The sequence below is a fragment of the Botrytis sinoallii genome (genome assembly GCF_014898435.1).
Source record: "Botrytis sinoallii strain Bc 23 chromosome Unknown BSIN_012, whole genome shotgun sequence".
NCBI lineage: Eukaryota > Fungi > Ascomycota > Leotiomycetes > Helotiales > Sclerotiniaceae > Botrytis > Botrytis sinoallii.
In genome coordinates this window covers 1,321,216-1,343,831 of record NW_024066039.1, presented here as the reverse complement: position 1 = coordinate 1,343,831, position 22,616 = coordinate 1,321,216, and the positions used below count along the sequence as shown (strand labels likewise).

The following is a 22,616-nucleotide window of genomic DNA, read 5'->3' as shown; positions in this document are numbered from 1 at the left end:
TTCTAGTGGTAGTCTTCTCAGCACCTGTTGATTGGAACAGCCCTTCTAGTGGTAGTCTTCTCAGCACCTGTTGATTGGAACAGCCCTTCTAGTGGTAGTCTTTTCAGCACCTGTTGATTGGAACAGCCCTTCTAGTGGTAGTCTTCTCAGCACCTGTTGATTGGAACAGCCCTTTTAGTGGTAGTCTTTTCAACACCTGTTGATTGGAACAGCCCTTCTAGTGGTAGTCTTTTCAACACCTGTTGATTGGAACAGCCCTTTTAGTGGTAGTCTTTTCAATACCTGTTGATTGGAACAGCCCTTTTAGTGGTAGTCTTCTCAGCACCTGTTGATTGGAACAGCCCTTTTAGTGGTAGTCTTTTCAACACCTGTTGATTGGAACAGCCCTTTTAGTGGTAGTCTTTTCAACACCTGTTTATATATTAGGTTTTGTGAACCGCTTCTATCCTTCATCTTGTTCAAGGGCAAAGGCTGCTTTATAGCCTGGGTGGGTTGGGAATCATACCTAAAGTGTGAGCTAATATTATTTTTTATTGTGTTTATCGCTAATTATAGTTATAGGAGTAAATTATGTCGAATCCAACCGAGATTTTGATTGAGAAACTCAAACTTAAACTTATCCTTCGCGAGAGAGTGTTTATAAAGTGGGAAGATGAATCGGGTACACCTTGTACACTAGGTTCTCGTTCGAGGTGCAATGGGCAGAATCTCAACTTTTTTATAGGTATATACTATGATAAAGAAGGGCATCTTCACATTCACTTTTCTCTTGAAGTATCTATTATACTTGGAAACAATAAGCAGAAAATAGAGATGTTATTGATTGTTCCTCCTGATACCAACTTCTCAGATACTACTACGCCTCGTTTGATATCGAATATCGGTAGTTTATCTCGTCTCGATGCTTCTGCTATTCACGACGCTGGACTCAGTGATTCAGTACATGTTATTTGTTTACAATTCGATCTGATTACCAAGGGGCTTATTCTTACAAAGAAGAAGAACACTACAGCCATTAAGCCTCGGAATTACACCTCAAAAGAGTTGATCCGTGGCTTTGAATCTCTATCCGATACGAAAACATTCACTGTGTATATCAAGCCAAATGATTATGCACTAGTGGGTTTGGAAGAAGTTCGTAGTCGCTTAAGCAATACTGATATTCCTACCGATATACACACAATAAAGGAAATATACGTCGAGCAAATGCCTGAATTAGTGGAATGGAGCAGACTTTACCCAGTATCACTACTACCATCATACACTAAGAATCCTCAGCCATCTCCGGAAATACAGGTTCCCCTGTCACCAATCATTTTCGAACAGGACACGCCATTAATCACTACTATCAAAGCAGTGATTGCAGAAACACCGGGTCGAACTCCAATCAGCCCTACCCCTACATCGGTACATGGCATTTTCTCTCCTAGCCGTGGAGAGTTGTCGGATGGTGAAGTGAACTTGGATGATATGGAAAAGCATTCGAGATATATCGAGATGGATTCCGATATAGATTCGGATGAGGAACGGCTCGCTAGCCTCTATTCTCGGGAACTAAGTCAGCAACTCGCACACGATTCAAAAGTATCACAACTGCTTAGCTCGAAGTTGTTAAAATGGATGCAAACAGCAATACGAATAAACTCAAATATTCACGAACACAAACGTTTGATTACCAAGTTTTCAACTCTAGGTAATTGTATTCGCACATCAAATGCTACCGTATTTGATGCTACTTTACTCTGGTGTTCTGCATTGTTTTTCTATGATCCACTTGATTCTGATCCTGATAATACTCTCGGGTTATGGCAGGAAAGGAATTCATGGCTCATTTCAGATATAGCTAGGTTGATTCAATGGGCTAATAGAATGCAGCATGACGTCGAGATGAATTCGTTGTTAAAGCATTTTACAAAGCTGGGTGATACTGCTCGTACTGTTGCTTTGGACATTAGCTGCAACAAAGACAAATACTATGATCAGAAAAGTGCTTGTATTGTTTGTATATTGGCAGAGTTTGGCAAGCTGGGGGGTGGTAGTGGTGGTAATAGTGATAGCAAGGAGAACAACAAAACCGTTTGTCGAAAACGGAAAGGCTTGGGAGCTCATGGCACTACTTCCAAGCTAATCAAAATGTAATTCATTCAATACCAATCAATGTGTTCTATTTTCGTCTTCTTATCTTCTCATCTTCTCATCTTAATGCACTACAACTTTATCAGCCTCACTATGTATCGAGGAAGCATATACTATATATGTTTCAAGCGGAATACTATGTGCCAGACTTGATCAATCCTGGAACTGAAATGGCTAGGAAGGTTGTATATCATCAGACATCAACGATGCTACTTTTCCCTGTTTAAGTACCTCTAAAAGGGCATTCGAAATGGAGTTGCTGGTCTAATCAATAGCTGATGTTACAGGTTCAATAAGCTTAGTCATATGGCACACCGCGCTCATGTGACACCGCACCCACTTCCTTACTAAGCGCCGTTCCGGCGCCTCCTTCACCCATCCTTTGCTTCGTGATAGTATATTCTACCCTCCAAAGGTTCCGTTGCTATCCCGTAGCAATACGACCTGACAAATATCATATCAGAAAACCTCGTCATCGTCCTCGTCCTCGCGCCCCGCCCTCGACCCCACCTCGTCCACGCCTCCGCAACCATATCCTGCCCCATCATGGCCACCCCCAACAGCTCTGCCATCGGCTCACCGTCAGCCGTTGGCCCCGAAGAAATCCGCAACGACATCAAAACGGCTTTCGACTAGTAGCAATAGCCGACCTAGCCAGCCTAGAGGACCACGCCCTTCACCATCTTTCACACCATTACCCCGCTCCAAACGCTCACTTAAGATCAAAAGGACTGTACCAATCACCTATGTAGTACTATCAGCAATTCTTTTCCTTCTTCACCGTACAGCGATCCACCTCCAACACGAACTCGACACGGAACGCCAGCTGAAATCCGCAATGGAAAAACCAACTCCAAGCCCAGCTCCAATTGATACAAATTTTGCAGCGCAACCTGTCGCCGCAGTACAATGGCGACGATGGCATTCGCCGCCAGAACTCTAGAAACCCTGAACCATTTAAAGGGGAGAAGACAGGACCGATTCCCTGCCAAGAAGAATACACCGCTTGGAAACTCGGCCTGCAAATCTGTTGGGAGGTAGACCAGGCCTTCTTCGACACCGAGGCGGAAAAGCTCCTGCACCTCGTTTCCCTGATCGGCGGCCGGGCGCGGCAAGAGAGACTACTCGATATAAACGATATCGTTAATGGGGTCTCGTTCCATATTACTAGCGATTCCTTTAAAAAGAAGCTCAACACCCTCTAGATCGAATTAATACCTAAAAAGGAGCCCCCCTACTTCAAGAATCGCCCCCTATCACCATTGGAACTCGGCGTGGTCCGCAAGTGGATCGATGACAACCTGAGTAAGGGATTTATTCGCGAATCAAGATCTCGCAGCACCGTACTTCTATTACTAACCACAAAACCAGGCGGCGGAGTACAGATCTGTCAGGACCTTCAACGCTTCCTGGGGTTCGCCAACTTCTATCGACGATTCATACGAGACTTTTCCAAGATCTGCTGCCCCCTCAATGATTTGTTCCGTAAATATTCTGCATGGACCTAGGGTATCGCGCAGCGCGACGCTTTCCTCACACTACAGAATGTTTTCACCACGGCCTCGGTTCTCGCCTACTTTGAGCACAACAAGAAAACAGTGCTGGAAACAAACGCCTCCGACTATGCCTCAGGAGGCGTCCTCTCCCAATACGATTCAGACAATGTACTTCGACCGGTGGCCTACTTCTCATCAAAACACTCTACAGCCGAGTACACGAAAAAGAACTACTCACAATTACAAAGTCTATAAAGAAATGGCGCTCGGAGTTCTAAGGCTCTCAATATGAGTTCGAAATCCTCACGGACCACAAAAGCTTGGAGTACTTCACACCGACGAAAGCAATGAATCAAAGACAAGTCCGCTGGTCAGAGTTCCTCTACTAATACAATTTCCGCATTGTCTACCGACCAGAGACGAAAGCCATCCGACCAGACGCCCTCAGCCAGAAACGAGAAGACCGACCAGACCTCTCAACAGAGGATAACGAACGCCTCAAGAACAGTGAACACACAGTGCTGCCAACAGCCACATTCGACATTGACCTATACAATGAGCTTAAAAAGGGAGTTCGACTCGCCCCTGCAAACCTCGTTGTACCAACCTATGATGAACCAATCGACGCACCAATCACCAGGACTTACGAGAGATCCGAGATGACTCAACAGCTGAGCGCCGCGATAAAGAACTTCATCGTCCGGAAATGGTCAACGGGATTCAAGAAAATGCTGCGAGTCGCTATGCAGGACTGTATAGTGTCCGACAACAAGATCTATTACCGAAGCTGCCTATGGATTAAAATCCAGGTCATCTACAGAATACACTCCTCTGGCCCCGCAGGCCGCTCCGGCCGAACTAATACAATCGACTTAATATCCAGAACCTATTGGTGCCCCCAGATGCACCAGGAGATCGCTGCCTACGTTCAGGCCTGCGAACTCTGCATACGCACCAAGTGTTCCAAGTCAGCCCCACCGAACTTCCTCCGCCCCCTACAAGTTCCCTTCAGAGCCTGGTCGGATATCTCGATAGACTACATCACCCTGCTCCCCACCTGCACTTACTACGATTGTACTCATAAACACATTTCAGTCGTAGTATGCAGACTAAAAAATGAGACACTTCATTGGCATACGCACCTTGACGACGGACGAGCTCGTAGACTCTTTCGTCAGCCGCATCTACGCGCTACACAGTCTACCTGACAACATAATCTCCGATTGAGGAACGCAATTCGTGTATGTTTAATGATATCAAGCATATATTTATGATGCTATGAAGATGTATAGCACAGCTTTCATGGTCTCAATACCATCCATCTCAATGCCTCCTCTTTTACGAAAAACGCATTCTGACAACCCTTTAGAAAACATAAAAATAATATATCGATAAAAACAACTGTGAGTTTTCTTTCTCCAAGCGCCCTCCAAATATAAAATCGATCATGAACTGCAAACTATGACCAAGGCAGCTAATAACCATCAAGCGCAACCCCATAGTTCCTCAATTCCTGCAAAACATTTCTTCCAGTGAAAAATCGTTGTCTGACCGCAGGTCCAGATTGAGGGGGGACGATTCCTTGAAGAACATTTCCTTGATCATCTGTCACCTTGCAGTAGATTTCTCCCCTCTGAAAAGCTCGTCGAATCTCCAAGACAGCTTCACCCAAAAATCCCAGAGCAAGCAGATCGTCATCGGACTTCTGCGAGGTATCATAAGTCGTATACTGCCATTTGATTTGGTCGCCTTCCTGAGCTTCAGCTATCTTTACCCAGAATGCCCTACGCAAATCATTCAAAGCCTCATCTGCCCGGCGCTGTTGAAACTGATTGAGATTCGGAGAGGGTGCAATCTTGAAGTGATAAGTCACACCAGAACTCACTCCCATCATAAAGCACTCCGACTCAGGATTAACAAACGCTGCAAAGGTTTGAAAGTCTGGGCCGTCACTTCCGCAGAATTTAGGAGATCTTTGCATCACCGCCCACCAAAACTCGTCCAACATGCTGGCCAGGTCTTTGTCTGAAGCGACGTCAACGTTGTTTGGATCTGGGTTGATACGATGAACCATCGTGAATAGGTAGATTTTGACGTGTAGTGAAGCAGTAAGGACTTGTCAGGTTTCATTGATTATAGAGAAAAATGGATTTGCCAAGTTGAAAAGAAATAGATACGATTGAGCTTTGTTTTAAAGCTGTTTCTATCAGGGTGCGGGCAGTGATTGCAACGGGTGGGCTTCGCGTCAATTTTTCAATACCCGTCCGCAAGACATTATTAACGGAGGATTAATCAGAGATCCCAATACTCGTCCGTTGTGAGTGGCTCAAAACCCCCGTTCATACCCGCGGGTCCCTGCTGGTGCCCATGTTGAATATAGAAAGAAAAAGAAAAAACAAGTGGATGGTAGGGGGTGTTTGCAATTTGTATGTATTTTGTATACAAAAATCAAACACATCCAAAGTTGAGGGGGCTTAAGCCACCCCATATGGGATAGCTTCTTTCATCCCCATCGCCACCCGTATCCGCGGGTGCCCGTAGCCAGCCGTACCACTCAAGACACCCGTTGCGACCACTGGGTGCGGGGTAATTTAATCGGCTTTATGCAGGAAGCCGTGAATACAGTGAATAAATCATCAACACACATCCATGCCAGGAAAGGCAATACTAGAAAGTTGCCAATGATGTTTTTTTGAGGATATATTCGAAGGACAAAGGTATTCCATGTGATCAAATGATCTGTGTAGTCAGCACACGCGACAACTCCAGAATGAAGGCCTTCATTCCGCTTGATATCCTTGTCGGTGGCCCTGGTAAATTGTGATATGCTGAGAAGGAGTGGACGATAACCCAATGTACTGGAAGCCAAAAAATCTATGAAAGTAAGATTTATGGGACATTTCACAACGAAAGAAAATGCGGAGATAGAACAGGTGGAAACAACAGCGATGGCAGGGTAATAACAATATGCAACCTATCAAATAGCAAAGGCCTCATTCATTGCTTATCAATAACAACACGCAAACATTATTCCAACATTATGGTACAGCATATCACCTCCAACCGCATCACCTCCGACCGCATCACATCGGTAGACCATCCTTCGTCATTCAACCTGTCATTAGCGATTCCCCTATATACTAATCCCCATTGAATACTAACAACTGCCCAACCATAGTAATTGCCGTTAATCACCACAATAATCTTTCCAATTCTCGCATATGCGGAGTTGGGAACAGTTGAAAATCAGGAGTAGCTTTTCCAAGGTTTCCTTAAACGCATCAGGAATGGAGATGCTGCAAGATGTACTAGAACATTCAGAGGAGTTTGAATGGTATTTCGGAAAAGTTAGTTGATGGTGCTTCAAGTAACCAGAAAGCTTTAACTTTTTCTGTATTGTTCACACCCATAAGGTTGCTTATCATTATGAGCAAAACTTTGGTGTTCCTTTGCGTAATGAGAAACGTTAAAGATATCGAGACTCTTTAAATCTTTTGTTGCAGCCTGTTGACTGGCATACATAAGGTCGCGCGTTATCGTAGTGGTTAAGACGGTGTTCCTTCAAGCGAAACGGAGTTTTGAACTTTTCTTCGCATTGGTCGCATTGAAAAAGTTGACCGGTACTATGCTTGTCATTTAGATGTACCCTTAGATATCGAGCCTCTTTCTAGCTTTTTCCGCAGCCTGTTGACTCGCATATATAAAGTTTTGAAGCCTGCTCTGGCTCATGAGATGAGATGTCTTTTGTTCCATTGAAATCACATTGTTGATGCGCCGGGTCGTCGTAGATTGTGAGTCTTGGGGAAGACGTTCTTGTGGTCATAACGCTTTCAAATTCAATTGAAAACTCGGAGGGAGTTTGTGTATTCTCAATAAAGCGATTAGAGAAGGTTGAGTGTTGATGATTGAGGATGTGGGATTGTGGGTCATTCTCGAAAATATATAACGTAAGTCATGGCGTAATGCGTCTAATAACGTAATGCGTTTAATTGTGGGGGATCACTTTATCAAAAAAGCAACAATTTAATAATAGTCTGTTGAAAAAGTTTAAAAGTATAGGAAATGGAATCTCGATTTGTTGAAGCAGTATTAGGAATTCAAAATGGAAAGTATAAGTCTTTATATGAAATTGTAAAAGAATTAAGGTTTTTTAAAGATATTATAACACAATATATCACAGGATTTTCGTTTTACATTTATAGTTTATTTACACATCTTATATATTTACAACTACACTCAGGGGCCTCACAGGAGACTCCCACTATGCCGCCGGTGATGCGCGCCCCCGGCGCGCCGAGCGGCTCCCTAACCCAAGAGGCGATCCCCCCTCAACCAAGCACCATCTTCCCAGGGGCAAGCATTGCCCCTCCACCAATTGTAGGTTCGCTTGCAGGCTCTGCCCTCGCTGCAATCAAGAGTCGGTTCGAGTGGATCGACAAGACAGAGAGAGAAAACGGGAGGTGATCGAGGCGTTCGCAGCATTAGCGGACAAGCTCGCGCAAGGCTTTCAGGGCCAACAACGTAAATTCGCAGTGAATATCAAAGGAACGATCATCACCACACTATTGGGAACGGCAAAGGCTACTCCTGATCGATGGACAGGGCTCACAACAGAGCACCCACAGCCAGGAAGTAACACGCGGAGGTCCTACACCGACGCGTTGAAAACTCTGATGGTGCCTGAGGCAGAAAGTCATATTACAGCCCCCATTATCACAGCACGCACTGTCCCTATTGGAGGCACGAACACTGAGCGTACGGAGGCACGCAGACTCAAAAGGGAGAAGGATAGGATCGAGAAAACGGTTCTCATTATAGCCAATGGGGAAGCATTGCTTTCAACAGCAAACCCCTTTCTATTACGACTTAGAATCAAGGAAGCGGTCACTGGACTCACACTAGCAGAGATTCCCTTCCTTCAAAGGAATAACACAGGATGGACTCTACGGTGCAGCTCGAGTGCCTGCCGGGAGGAGATCATGAAAGCAGAAAACGTGGAGCGGATCCTTAAAACCCTCCATGCAACAAGCATGCGCAGGCTAGAGAGGTGGTTCATGTATGCAGTACCGCAAGTACCCTCACGACTTCTACCACATCGAAGGGGCTCCTGCTCCTATGCCTACTGAGCTTATCAAAGAGGAGATTATAGCTCAGACCAGCAAACAGCCGGTCAACTACCGACTGGCGCGTAGCGGGGTCAACCCGATCACTAAAAGAGCCACCTGGATCATCGGCTTCAACACTGCAGTACCGCGGTTCCGACTTTTCAATAGCAGTTCCTACTCGGTTCTCCTAGACAAACCCCGGGAAATCCGACTCCATAGCACAGGCTGCCAGGGGTACTGTAACCCCTTCACCTGCAACAGAGCCCTACGATGCTCGACCTGCGGTAAACCGAACATTGAGCACGAGGGTGCACCCGTACACCAACAATGCTCGAGAGCAGCTCAGTGCGCCAATTGCCACGGGCCCTTCCGCGCTGGCCACTCCAACTGCCCGGCTGCCCCTAGGGTCCACGCGAAGCAACGGATCATCCTGACTGCAAAGGAACTGACTGCAGTCAGAGCTATCGGCAGGAGGGATTACGAGACGCTGCACAAAGCGAACGCTGACGAGGCAAACCATACCTCTGAATCATCTTCACCCCCTAGAGCAACAACTGCAGAAACCCCGGTCACCCCGGGAGCGAGGATCACAGCTTATGAGAATGAACGCCTCAGCAAGCGCCCACGCAGGCTCAGCACTAGTCTGCCGATCGCACCAACCATATTACGCACTCGCCCAGCTCGCAGCCAAAGCCAACGGAATCTCAATATAGAATCCCTAGCAGAAAAAGCCTTCACTCCAATAGATCTGGAGATGAGTGATGCCGAGACCTCCATAACAGTAGACACTACATCTAGATCCTCTCTATGAGTAGCACAATCAACGAGCACACTCAGGAAAGCAAAGGCCTCACTATCGCTTGGGCGAATGTAGGCCGGGGACATGCGAACCATATTACATTATTACAACTAGCAGCTGAGGCTCAGTTGGATGTAATCTGTGTACAGGAGCCAAGACTATACTGGAACTCAATAACACAAAATCACGATGCATACGATCGATATCAGCCGATCGACAACTGGAGCCTCCGAGGAGACCTGGAGGAGAACGAGCAAGGCCCTAGGGTTATGACATACATACGAAAGGGCGCGCACCTGAAGGTGGAGCAAATGAGACGACTCGAAAACAGAGACCTACTCTGGATACGAGTCAATGGATACTCGATCCTGAACGTCTATAGAGCCCCGTGCACTCTGGACATTATCAATTACATCACGCACTTAATCCCAAATGAGCATACAATCGTAGGAGGGGACTTTAATGCAAAGCACGAGCTGTGGGAACCGGGGGTGACCCCAGCCAATCAAGGGGCGCAGCTCGCAACATGGGCAAACGAGCAGGGCATGGAGTTTATAGGCACTCCAGGCATACCCACTCACGCAAGAGGGCATGTGATAGACCTGACCTTCTCCAACATACCGTTCGCCTACACAGAGGTACTGGAAGAACTCCACTGCGGATCTGATCACGCTACTCAGGTCACCAGTCTGACGAGCCGTGGAACAACAGAGTGGGATCAGTCCCACTATCGGATAAAGGAGGCGGATCTGCCGAGATTGGATGGACTAATGGCCATCCAACTAGCTCATCTCAATAATTCAGATATCCAGACTACGACCGAGATCGAAACCCACGTCAGTGAGCTTGCGAATGCGCTAGATAGGGCGATCCGAGTTATCGGCAAGATCGATCGAAAAGCAGGGAAAGCCTCGCCATGGTGGACGGACGAGTGCAGAGAAGCTCATCGAGCACATATAGAGGCACGGAGGGGAACAGACCCGGAAAGGAAGACTAACGCTACACACCTTTTACAAAAGGTAGTGCGACAAGCCAAGAGATCCTATTGGGCAATGCGCCTAGACGGGGTCAAGGACGATAAAGAACTCTATCGGATCATGGGATGGCATAAGCTGACCCCCGAAAGCAATGCGAAATCCCCCCCTCTAATAATTGGTGAGCGGGAGATCTGCAATACAAGAGAGAAGGCGGATGCTCTATTTACAGCGGTTCTGGATCGGTTCAAGGCGGACGATGATCTACCAAACGATCCGCTACGTAACCAAGCACACAAGGGGACCCTCCCTTGGAAAAGAACAATCTCGGCGGAAGAGGTGGAAAAGCACGTCATAGGAGCCTCGTGCACTGCACCAGGAGTGGATCGAGCCACTGTGCGCCTCCTCAAGGCATGCTGGTCGAGCGTCAAATCACTGATCCGGGAGATATTTGCATCGTGCCTAGCTCTAAACTACTACCCAGAAAGATGGAAGCTGGCGGAGGTAGTAATGATCCCAAAGGCAGGTAAGAAAGACAAAACATCTCCACGGTCGTGGCGACCGATAGCTCTGATCTCCTGCATCGGTAAGGGCCTCGAACGGTATATAGCCAGCCAAATATCCTGGACGGCTCTGAGACATAAAGTAATCAGCCCACAACACTGTGGAGCGCTCCCCAGACGATCGGGCACAGATTTAGCGGCTGCTTTCACCCACGACGCGGAGCTCGCATTAGCCACTGGTAATGTGGTGTCAATTGTGACGATGGACGTACAGGGAGCTTTTGATGCCCTTCTAAAGCGCCGTCTCTTAAGCCGAATGATCAAACAAGGATGGCCAACGTCGCTGCTCAAACTGATAGACTCATTTCTCACAAATAGAAAAGTCAGGGTGAGACTCGAAGGCATTACAACAGAGGAATACCCAGTAGCGTGTGGTACCCCCCCAAGGGTCCCCATTGTCACCTATACTCTATATGCTATACCTTGCTGAGCTCCTCAATCGAGACACCAAATACCGTTTTGGCTATGCAGACGACATCGCGATCTATCACTCTTCCAAGCATTTCTCTACAAATGCTAGGATCCTACAACGTCAAGTACGGCAGATCATCAGATGGGGCAAGGAAAATAAAATTTTATTTGCTCCCGAGAAGTTCGAACTACTACACATAACCAGGCAACACGACACTACCAATCCACCACTAGTAGTAAACCCGGAGCTGATAATCACTCCAGTACCAATTGCAACAAGCGGGAGCGCTCAACCAACTCTGAGATGGTTGGGAGTCTTCTTCGATCGCCGGCTCTCGTTCCTACAACACGTCAAAATGCGCACAGCGAAAGCCATGAAAGTGGCCTCGCACATTAGGTCGATCGCCCGCACTCTGCATGGGCCACCGGCTTCATACCTCAGGAAAGCAGTGATCACCTGCGTCCTCCCAGTGGCGCTATTTGGCACGGAAGTGTGGTACGCTGGTAAACAGAAACCTGGACCAAGTCAAACAATCAAAAACACAGGTATCAAAGGCCATCTCCGTTGTATCGACAGAGTGATCAATACTGCTGCAAGAGGAGCGATCCCGGTATACAGAACTACACCGATCGCAGCTCTGATCAAGGAAGCCGGTCTGCCATCGGGGATAGTCGCATTAGAACACGCCAAGCTGCGATTCGCATTACGGTTGAAAACGATCGATAAACAGCACTTGCTAGTGAGCCGCCTAAAACCCATAATACGAAAGCGCGGGCGAGAAGCAGGCACAGCCAGAGGACCCCTCACGAGAATCCAGCGGCTCGGCCTCCTCATCCCAGAGACTCAACGGCCCAAGCTACTCCGCCCGCACTTCTCGACAGGCTGCAGAGCGGACCCAACAGAAGGACTAACCAAAGAAGAAGCAGCTCAAGCTTTCAAAGAGTGGTGGCAGCAACTCCCACCCGAGGACTACACGATCTTCTCCGACGGGTCAGAACAAACCGTCGATCGCAAACACTGCGTCGGCTACGGATACGTAATATACCGCAATGGCACCCAACTAGCCTCTGGGTCCAAGCAGATCCGGAGCGACTCACATGTGTTCGATGCAGAGGCGATCGGAGCGTGGCGGGGGCTAGAGCACCTGATCAGCACACTCAAAGAGCCCCCAGGGGGCCGGATTTGGATGTGTATTGACAGCACGTCGGTCATCTGGGGCGTACGCGGAAGCGCGCCGCCCACATCGCAATGGGCTTTCCATAAGTGCCATAAAGCAATGAAACAGCTCGATATCAGAGTGAAATGGTCACCTGGCCATATGGAGATCGAAGGCAATGAGGAAGCAGACCGCCTGGCAGACGCAGGCGCAGTCGGACCTATGGACCAGGCGATCGACAAGCTACCGACAATCAGCGGTGTGCGATCAATCGCCCACCAGAAGCGCTTACACGCAGAGACTAACTGGTGGAAAGAGATGATCACCTCTCTCTCCACTGGCTACAGGGAGTGGTCCCCCAAATACAGTACAAAGGAGCCGAAGGAACTAACTCTGCCGAGAGCAGTCCTACACCGACTGCTAGCTATGAAGACAGGCCACGGCGATTACGCCGCTTATCATCAGCGATTTGGTCATCAAAACAACAAGCTGGACTGCTCATGCGGCAGCGCAAAGGAACCGTATCACTTCTTCAAATGCATGATAAACAATCTAACGCGCTCAGACTGGCCCCTTGCCCCTGCAGAGATGCAATCCAACAAGCAGGCGATCACATACATAAAGAAACTCTTATACACACCTAGCAAGCTCATTCAGCTGATTGTAGATTCAGGATTCTACAGCCAGATATGTCCCAACCACTAAAGGTCCCCTAGAAAGGGATTACCTTTTCAACAAAAGCCCGCCCCCCCCACCCCCCCGCTCTTTATAAACTCATCATTCAACTGATCACTCGAACTCACTCCACCTCCAAAAACAACCGCAAACCCAATATACTGTACAAGAGCCTCGCTGCTCGGCTAAACAAATAACAATCCACCCTCGCTTCCCCTCCTCCATTAAAGGGATCGGAGCTTACAATGAGCCTATCCATCCGGGAACCAAGCTCTACCCCATCAACAACCCGGATCAGACGCACCATTCTGGAAGCAGAAGCGGATCGCACCCGCAGAGGAGCGAACAGCCCCTGGCATTGAAGTTAAATTGCTAAATTCGGTCGCGACGATCACGCCGCTCAAATAGCTCCTTATCTTAGCACGTCTATATACCCTTAGGGAGGTCCAAAACAGACGTTAATTACTATAAATAAATAAATAAATAAATAAATAACACAATATATCAAAGGAGATTCATTGTATTCTGAAGTATATCAATTGCAATAAAAACTTTTTGTTATACAAAAGAATATATTTCTTAATAAATAAAACAATTTATTAAAAGATTATATATGAGTTGGTGGAAAAGCTTTAATATTATTAAGTTCTATATAGTGATACGATATATATGTGTGGACTCGGTAGAGTCATATGCGGGCTAATCTCGATATTGTTATATGGATATATATATAGTAGTAAGCTATCAGGAAACAATCCCTGATACTGTGCCTTTTGGACAGATTGCGTGTGTGGCGTAGTGGTAAAGCTTACAACTCCTATTGTGTCCGCTTACGTAACAGAGTATCAGGGATTTACCTTGTGGATATCGTTCTGGGATCTCTGATTCGGGCTTTTAATTGGAACTGGGTTAACAACCAATTGAAAAGTGGATCGAATTAGGGACGAGGATGTATCTGCTTAATGATTGGATATTCTGATCATTAATAATGGGATTATTAATGGTGAGGGTATTGGATAATAGAAGAGTGTTATTCTATTATTACAAATCATATGGTTGACTATAGTATAGTATAAATAGCCCCTGTACTAGCCTTTTCGGGACGAAAAGGTTAAAGAGGAGGGCTCTGTTATAATGGATATATATATAGTAGTAAGCTATCAGGAAACAATCCCTGATACTGTGCCTTTGGACAGATTGCGTGTGTGGCGTAGTGGTAAAGCTTACAACTCCTATTGTGTCCGCTTACGTAACAGATATAGTATAGTGTGATATGTGGTATGAGTATCTTTTCTAATACAATTGATAATTAGTAATTATTCATTAAACTATCAATTGTTAAAAGAATTAATTAAAAAATTATATTTAAAACGGACTTATAATTTGAATTGCCTTTCATTTGATTCTTTTAAACTTCTATTATAATACCTTTTTAATTATAAATAGATGTTATAGGAGCTGCTTTTAGAGTTATGTGGAAATGTTTAGAGATCTCTCGAGATGGTTTAGATTAGACTTCAAGTAGGAATTCGATACGGTTGTAATGATTGCAATTCTTGTAACTATAGTAATAAAACTAATGATTGTTTTTAAGTACGAAACTTTACATTGTAATGAAACCTATTCTCTATATAGATCTTCGTATTGAAGTCGATCAATAAATCAATCGGTTTTTGATTACATAACACATATCCCGTAATTCCTATTGTCCTAGCTTATCTTTTATCCTAGGGCTAATCCCTTGGGATATTACTGTCGGGATAGGGATCATGTGACCGTGCTAGCGCTTGCGCTAGCGCCTTTCGGCACTACAGCAATACGTTTCGTAGTCCTAGCTTTTAGAACCCTAAGCAATATTACAACAGTGTGAACCATAGTACTATATTGACTTCACCATCCCCATGGTGATACCAACAATTACTAATATAATTTTGCAAAATGTTTGTAAAGTTATAACGTAGTTTAACACCGAGTGGCCCATATCATCGAGTGGCCCACTTCAAAATACACCAATATTAAGCTTTTTCTAACATTTATATTTTAATAACCAAACATTATTTTTGTAAAAGAAAAAGATATTAAATAATAATAAAAAATTAGTTTTTTTAAAAATCTAGTTTTTATATAAATATTTCTATTATATTTTAAAAAAAATCGAAATTGTCACGATTTTCGTTACAAACATATTATTTTAATAATAAATCATATATCAATTTGAATTTTCTAAAACAAATTAGATTTTTATAATATTTATATAATCAAATATTCTAATTTCAAATTTTTAAAAATTCTATCAATAAATAAAGAAAGTGCACGGCTACGCACGGACGAATTTTGTATGTATTTTGAAGTGGGCCACTCGATGATATGGGCCACTCGGTGTTAAACTACGTTATTCAGTATTTCCTAAGATCTATTATCCTAAAAACTGTATCCTACATTTCTAGGATATTCTATAACTAATATTATATATATGCCTGAGGCTTTCCTTGGGTGCTTAATGTCCTTTAATATATTGTAACTGAATTATTGAGGCCTATAATACCATTATAGCCTATACATTGGTGATTCTACAGCCTGTTACTAATCCGTTGTAACATATTAATCAACGTTTATCAGTGGTATTGGTATCAGTCGAATGACCATTTCAGCAAATATCTCGAGCAGTACTATTCTGACCAAAATGTCACGGGTTCAACAGCGTAGTCTTGTGGATGCCTTAGGCATCCATACCCTACATAGTCGGCGCTCATCCAGCGCCTTCTTCCACCCTTGTAGAATATCATACATCTTACCTAGTACCTATCTCTTGCACCGTGATACAAAATCAGAATTTTTTTGCAGACTGAACAAACTGTTGAACAAATAATAGTGTATTCTTCATTTCAAACTACAATTTGCGAAATATATCTATTTTCTGAAAATCATATTGGGAAATGGAGGGAGAAAAAAAAAGAAAAAAAAAAGATTGCTTTCTTTCTTGCTTCAGAGGAATACGTCAATCTGTATTGTAATTTTGCAGGTTGAGAATTCGCATTAGGTTCTGTGCACCTGTTTCTTCACCTGAAGGCTGGCGTGAGATCGACGGTTTGTAGAAGGTCTTGGGATATCCGGCAGCGGCATGCATCATCCATCTATATTTAAAATCAGAATGAAATCTTTTTCGAATCTCTTCAACTGGCTGAGCATAAGTGATATTTCCAATTGCATTGACGGCATCGTCTAAAGGAAATTTCGATATGCGACAATTACGACGGAAGAGATCTTCAAGTTCATTCGGCAACGGGGTCAACAATCTCCTTGTATTTTCTTGAAGCATTCCCATGAATATTCTAGCAACAGGAAAGCTACTATTTGACTCTGTCAAGATATCAGTAGCTACCTTTATTAGTGCTAAAGCATCTTTGTCCGAGTCTTCAGTAGTTGCTGGAGAGGATTGAATCAGAACCTCAGTTAGATATAGTACAGCGAATATTTGGGAGACGGGTTGGTAGCGAGATGTATATTGAAAGCAATATCGATCGATAATGAGGCTGAGCCCTTCCTTTGCATGTTGTCTAACCAGTGCATCAAATTGGGGTTCTTTGAACCCCAATAGCGGGTTTAGTAGATAGACTGCTGCTGTGTTATATAATGTACTGAGCAGTCAGTTGATGATTTATGATAGGATCTGGTGGATACAATAGCGGATTAAGCTTACTGCAACGAAAGTACATGTGGTAGCGTTTGAATTTCTTCTCCACCTATTCTGGCGATGCTCCCTGGTAGATCTTCATACCAAGTCAACAATCTGCGATAAATGATCCACAAAGCTTCAGCAGATATTTGAGGACCAGTTGTGTTATAAAGGAGTATCGTAATATCGTTAATGATATCAACGAGCTTCATTTTTTCACGATTGGTGGTTGCCGTCAAACAGGGGAATATCGGTACACTTGTGAATTCTGTAGGGAATCGATACGGCGCCCAACTGAGATTGTCAACTCCATCCTCCCATAAGCTTATCTCCTTAGCTGATTGAGTTGGCTGCAAGTCTGGAATGTAAGCTGGTGACATCTTGAAGGCCATCTGAGCCCACTCGCTGAAGGTGTTAGTTACGCCTTTGGTAGACTTGCACTAGGCAGGAAGCTGAGCACTTACACATTTAGGCTATTTATTCCTTTAATCGTTTCCCTCAAAGCTTGTTGATAATTAACGCTATCACTATTGTTTGGTCTGAGGCTCTCTATAGATCTTCTTGCGATGATCAGGTATATTGAACCACTAAGCCCTTGCCCTTCTACACAGCGTACCAAGAACATGACCGCAAATGCTTGGATGTTCGTTAGGCTATTGTCTTGCGGGTCGATGCTGCTCCTAACCAAATCAGAGAATTGGGAGCCCATTTGTTTGTAGTCAATGGTATCGTCGTTCATGCTGGTGTGGAGGTAGCATGCCATGGCACAGATGGCATTAAACAGACTGTGCGAGCAAAATGCGTCCAACCCTTGATTCATACTTTCCACAAAGTAACCTTCATTGAATAAAGGGTAGAAGGGGTGAACCCATGTAAAATACAGGGACATAAGATGGGAGATTACTTCGTCATCGTCTGTTATTGTTGTCCAAGAAGACTCATTAGGCAGATCATCGTCGAGGTTGTTGTTGGAACATCCATATCTAGACGATTGGGATACACTATTGCTCTCTTTAGATTCTAGCCAATTAGCTATTTCCGTGATCGATTTTCTATTCTTAATACGCTCGAGGATATCATGTTCGTTTTCGGTGTCATTCGCAAGCCGTGCAAAGATTTTTTCCGCTTTGCGTTTGATATCATGGCTCTCTTTAAGTTGCTTCACTAGTATTGATTTCGCGTTCTTGGTATGCGGCTCATAAACACATCCTTCCTGGTATAAATTCCTCTGGCTGGTGCAACGAGTACAAGGTTGTTTACCATTACACTATGTAGACTTTAGTGAGAAGTAATTACGCCTCGATTTTCACTTCCATAATTCAAATTGAAGAATATTAAAATGAACTAACTACCTTCGCTTTAGCCTTCTTACAATTGACACAAGCGTTTGTGGTGATCGATATCGGAGCTCTTCTCGCTTTTGTGACGGAATCTGCACTCTCCAACTTCTTATCAAAGGATACAGAGGTTGCACAACTATCAGAACTTTTTGTTCCTAGTGAGGTATTTCTATTATTTGGAAAATCGTTTGAATTGCTACTTTTTGTGGTAGTACTCATATCGCTGGAAAGAAGAGTGTGAAGTTTTGCACCTGATATTGTGTAATCAATTGAATTGAAATTCAAAATATAGATATAATCATATCTTTGACTAAGTGATGGTGGGAGCAGGTGGGGCTATTATTTAAAAAGTGACAAAGGAGTAAAAGGTCCGGATCAAGTATGAAAGTGGCGATGAACCGAGGAGCAAATGAGGTTAGATGGATTATGTCTAGCATAAGGTTGTATCAGATCGCAGACAAGGGGCGTAGATGTGAGAGGTTTAATTCTCATTCCAAGTCGTCTATCATGTCAAAAACGAGAATGCTAAGGCTACACTGGTCTATATTAGTTTATGAACCTGAAGAAGATTAGTTTGAAGGATTAGAAGATAGAGATTCAAATTTTCGTTGGTAGTAACATGTTGTGTTATACTTTTTATTTTTTGAGGAACGATTTGATTGCAGCCTAAACAGCGCCACTTATTTCAAGCCTATAGGATTCAAGAATACCCAGTATGCTTATAATCATGTGCTATATTTGATACATGCTATCGTCAAATACTAGTAGCTGATAGAAGTTTGATATGAACAATCAGGGATGATGCATTTGCCACCAACGATGCTTTACTCAACTTTCTAGGAGCCACAATGCTTTATGATGTCATCAAAATTAGATTGATTGATATTACGGCAAGCAGATAATGAGCTTCAGAGTCAAATTCGTCTCCGCTAAGTACTATAGTGGCGTAGATACCATAAATGCAGGGGACTATTTAATTAAAACTTATATTATTCAACAATTAATTATAACGCAATCCTCAATTTCGTTTTCAAATCTATTCTCAACTTTTTTTTGTTTTTATTAATCTTAATATTATAATATAACGTATAGGGAATTCGGATATATGAGGAATTCGGACAGGTACCTTTACATTAAATTTTATATGTAAAGGTATTTGAAACGACGTTTTATATTTCTATAAATATTGAAGATAATTTTTTTTTTTGATAATTAGGTTTAATATCTAATAAAAATATAGTATTAAATTATAGAACAATTTTTGATAATATTGTTCTTAAATTAATACGATTTTAGAAATCCCCATAGTAATTTTTTGTCACGAGGTCACTGTTACGGGAGCTGCCTCTAGGGTCACGTGGAAGTGTCTAGAGATCTCTCGAGGTGGTTTAGACTAGACTTCAAGTAGGAATTCAATAAGGTTGTAACTGGTTGCAATTCTCGTAACTATAGTAATGAAACTAATGATTGTTCTTGAGCACGAAGCTCTACATTATAATGAAATCCCATTCCTTATATAGATCTTCGTTCTCTATAGAACCCAAGGTTCTATCTTGTTTGGAGCCCTCTTGGATCCTAGGCTCCAAAGGCTCCAACACGTGACACTTGTCCTGTGAGTTCTTATCCTTGAGGCTAGTCCTCTAGGTCATTTCTAATCCTAAATATAACTTCGCGAAAAGTTTGCAAAGTTATAGATCTCTTATTTCCAAGCTTGATTTGTTGTCCCGTGACTTCTGTTGACCTGTTACTAATCCATTGTAACAGTCACCCACATTCAGGTAAATCACGTGTGATAACGGATAAGCCGATGGTCCGTTCGCACACGATCAGATTTAGGTGATTTACTATGGTAAAATGGTGGTGGTAAGATCGAATAAAAACACAGCCGAAGCCTCTCCGTTAGTGTACGAAAACCTGTATATAAAGAGCCTCCCAGAGAGCTGTAGTTCTGTAGCTTTAGATTCTAAGGATGAAATGAACCCTGTTTATTCAGCTCTTTAAGGCATATCGTCATACTAAGTACCTTTACATATAAAATTTGGTGTAAAGGTACCTGTCCGAATTCCCCATACGTTACGTTATTTATAAAAATATAAAAAATCGTTTTAAATAACGTAACGTATGGGGAATTCGGACAGGTACCTTTACACCAAATTTTATATGTAAAGGTACTTAGTATGACGATATGCCTTAAAGAGCTGAATAAACAGGGTTCATTTCATCCTTAGAATCTAAAGCTACAGAACTACAGCTCTCTGGGAGGCTCTTTATATACAGGTTTTCGTACACTAACGGAGAGGCTTCGGCTGTGTTTTTATTCGATCTTACCACCACCATTTTACCATAGTAAATCACCTAAATCTGATCGTGTGCGAACGGACCATCGGCTTATCCGTTATCACACGTGATTTACCTGAATGTGGGTGACCTCGTGACAATGGCGCCAACTACATGTTCTGTAGTTGCCTTCGTGCCTTAGGCACGGACTACTAGCGTGCCCTACTTCCTGTAAGCAGGGCCTCACTCTTCCATAGCTCTTCTACCCTTATGGTACAATATACGTCTTTACCCGTATCTTGACAGTTTTTACCATCTTCATAAGAAGCTGCCACAGCTTCATTTTAATTAAACTCCACCGACGTCACATCCCGATCGCGCTGATCGTACCCACCACTGACCCGCCACGCACCCTAGCCGCCGTTATTTAGGAACTCTGCAAGGTTGCTTTACGACCTTGAGAGAGTCCTGAGGATGGCCGACCAAGCACCTGCACCTGGTCTATCCCCACAGTTCCTTTTCTTGAACCATGTTCTCAACTCCGCCGAAACTGATGTCTCTTCGTTCACAGATTTGTTCAACGATCCGAACGCTGCACATTTTGCAGCTGCTCAAGCTGTATTTGAGTCGATCGAATCGATCACGAGTTCACTACAAGCTCAAGCCGCTGCAGCGGAAGCCCAAGTCGCCGACGCCCAATCGAATATTGCCGAATTGAAAGACACAATTGAGATATTGAAACTTGCCATTCGCAATAACCCGCAAGCCCCGCCCCGCCGAAAGTACCTCACTGCCCCCGAGAAGTTTAGTGGTGATGAGCAAGACATTGCAAAGCGTCAGGATCAATACACAGCGTTCCGTAGCGCGGTCAATCGTTGCTTAAACACAGACTACGAGAATGAATCGGAGTTCCAAAAGATTACATTCCTTGCTAACCTGCTCTCTGGCCCTGCTTATACGAACAATCAGATACACTTCGATGCGATCACTGATAACCCGCATGATTCCAACCTTTGGCCCTCCGGATGGCGCACTGTAGCAAGCATCTGGTGCGAATTGAACAAGCAATATCAAACCCTTGATCTTTCACGAAAAGCCTCTATAGATTACGACAAGTGTAAGATGAAGAAGATCCCATTTGGCAACTTCATTACCGAGTTCAAACAGCTCACTATTAAATGCAAGAAAACCACAGAACAATAAGTCGCTGATCTTAAGCTCAAGGTTTCACAGGAGCTGATCGATGCTTCGGTCAACCGCCCTAATAAGCCCTCTGCTGCCGACATTGATGCATGGACAGTTTGGTGGCAAGGTATTTACGATGACTTGGAGGAGAAGACTCACCTCGATAACCAACGAAAGAATCAAGGTACCAATTTCAATCGTGACCAATCGAAACCTCACGATAAAAAGCAGGCTACTATTACAACTCCTCCCCCTACACCGGATCTCTCTAGCGACCCCATGCAATTGGATGCCGCTCGCCAAGGTCAGCGTCCCCCATTTCGTTATACCCGAGAGCAATGTATTGATCTCGGCCTCTGCCTATATTGCATGAAGCCTGATCATATTAAAAGCAATTGCGAAGAAAAACGTGCCAATGACGCGAAGTACAATGCTAATGCTAGTACAAGATACTCCCCTTATATCAATCGCTTCCCAGTAGTCAATCAACACCAAGGTCCCAGACCCTATCGCAACACCGCTGCCCCTTCGTACCAAAATTCGTTCTCGTCTGCCAATTGTTTCTCAGCCACGCCATTGCGCTATGACTCTCCGATCCCCTCTAGTCTCAGCCAAGAGGTTGATCTAGGAGGATACATCGAGGGATCTGTTCACTCGGAAGAGAGCGGAGGCTCAGCTCCCCAGCCAGGCATATTAAAAGATTAACCTCGGTTCACAGTCGCGAATCGAGGTCCTGTATGGAAGTTTTACCTTTGTAGATTAGAAGATCAGTTATATCTAGAGATCCTTTGTATCTTAAATCAATGAATAGCAAATCTCTTA

General features: G+C 44.1%; 3 protein-coding genes across 3 annotated transcripts; 1 reads left to right on the top strand and 2 right to left on the bottom strand.

The window, feature by feature from the left end:
• Positions 1-813: 813 nt before the first annotated feature.
• EAF02_007337 (uncharacterized protein) lies at positions 814-2,139 on the top strand (the record flags this gene model as incomplete). Its single annotated transcript, XM_038903385.1, has 1 exon — positions 814-2,139. One exon carries the CDS (start codon positions 814-816, stop codon positions 2,137-2,139), a length of 1,326 nt encoding a protein of 441 aa, XP_038756864.1.
• A 2,967-nt stretch (positions 2,140-5,106) lies between these two features.
• On the bottom strand, positions 5,107-5,706 carry EAF02_007336 (uncharacterized protein; the record flags this gene model as incomplete). Its single annotated transcript, XM_038903384.1, has 1 exon — positions 5,107-5,706. One exon carries the CDS (start codon positions 5,704-5,706, stop codon positions 5,107-5,109), a length of 600 nt encoding a protein of 199 aa, XP_038756863.1.
• Positions 5,707-16,314: 10,608 nt separating this feature from the next.
• Positions 16,315-18,551, bottom strand: EAF02_007335 (uncharacterized protein; the record flags this gene model as incomplete). Its single annotated transcript, XM_038903383.1, has 4 exons — positions 16,315-16,954; positions 17,017-17,397; positions 17,457-18,259; positions 18,345-18,551. 4 exons carry the CDS (start codon positions 18,549-18,551, stop codon positions 16,315-16,317), a joined length of 2,031 nt encoding a protein of 676 aa, XP_038756862.1.
• Positions 18,552-22,616: the final 4,065 nt, after the last annotated feature.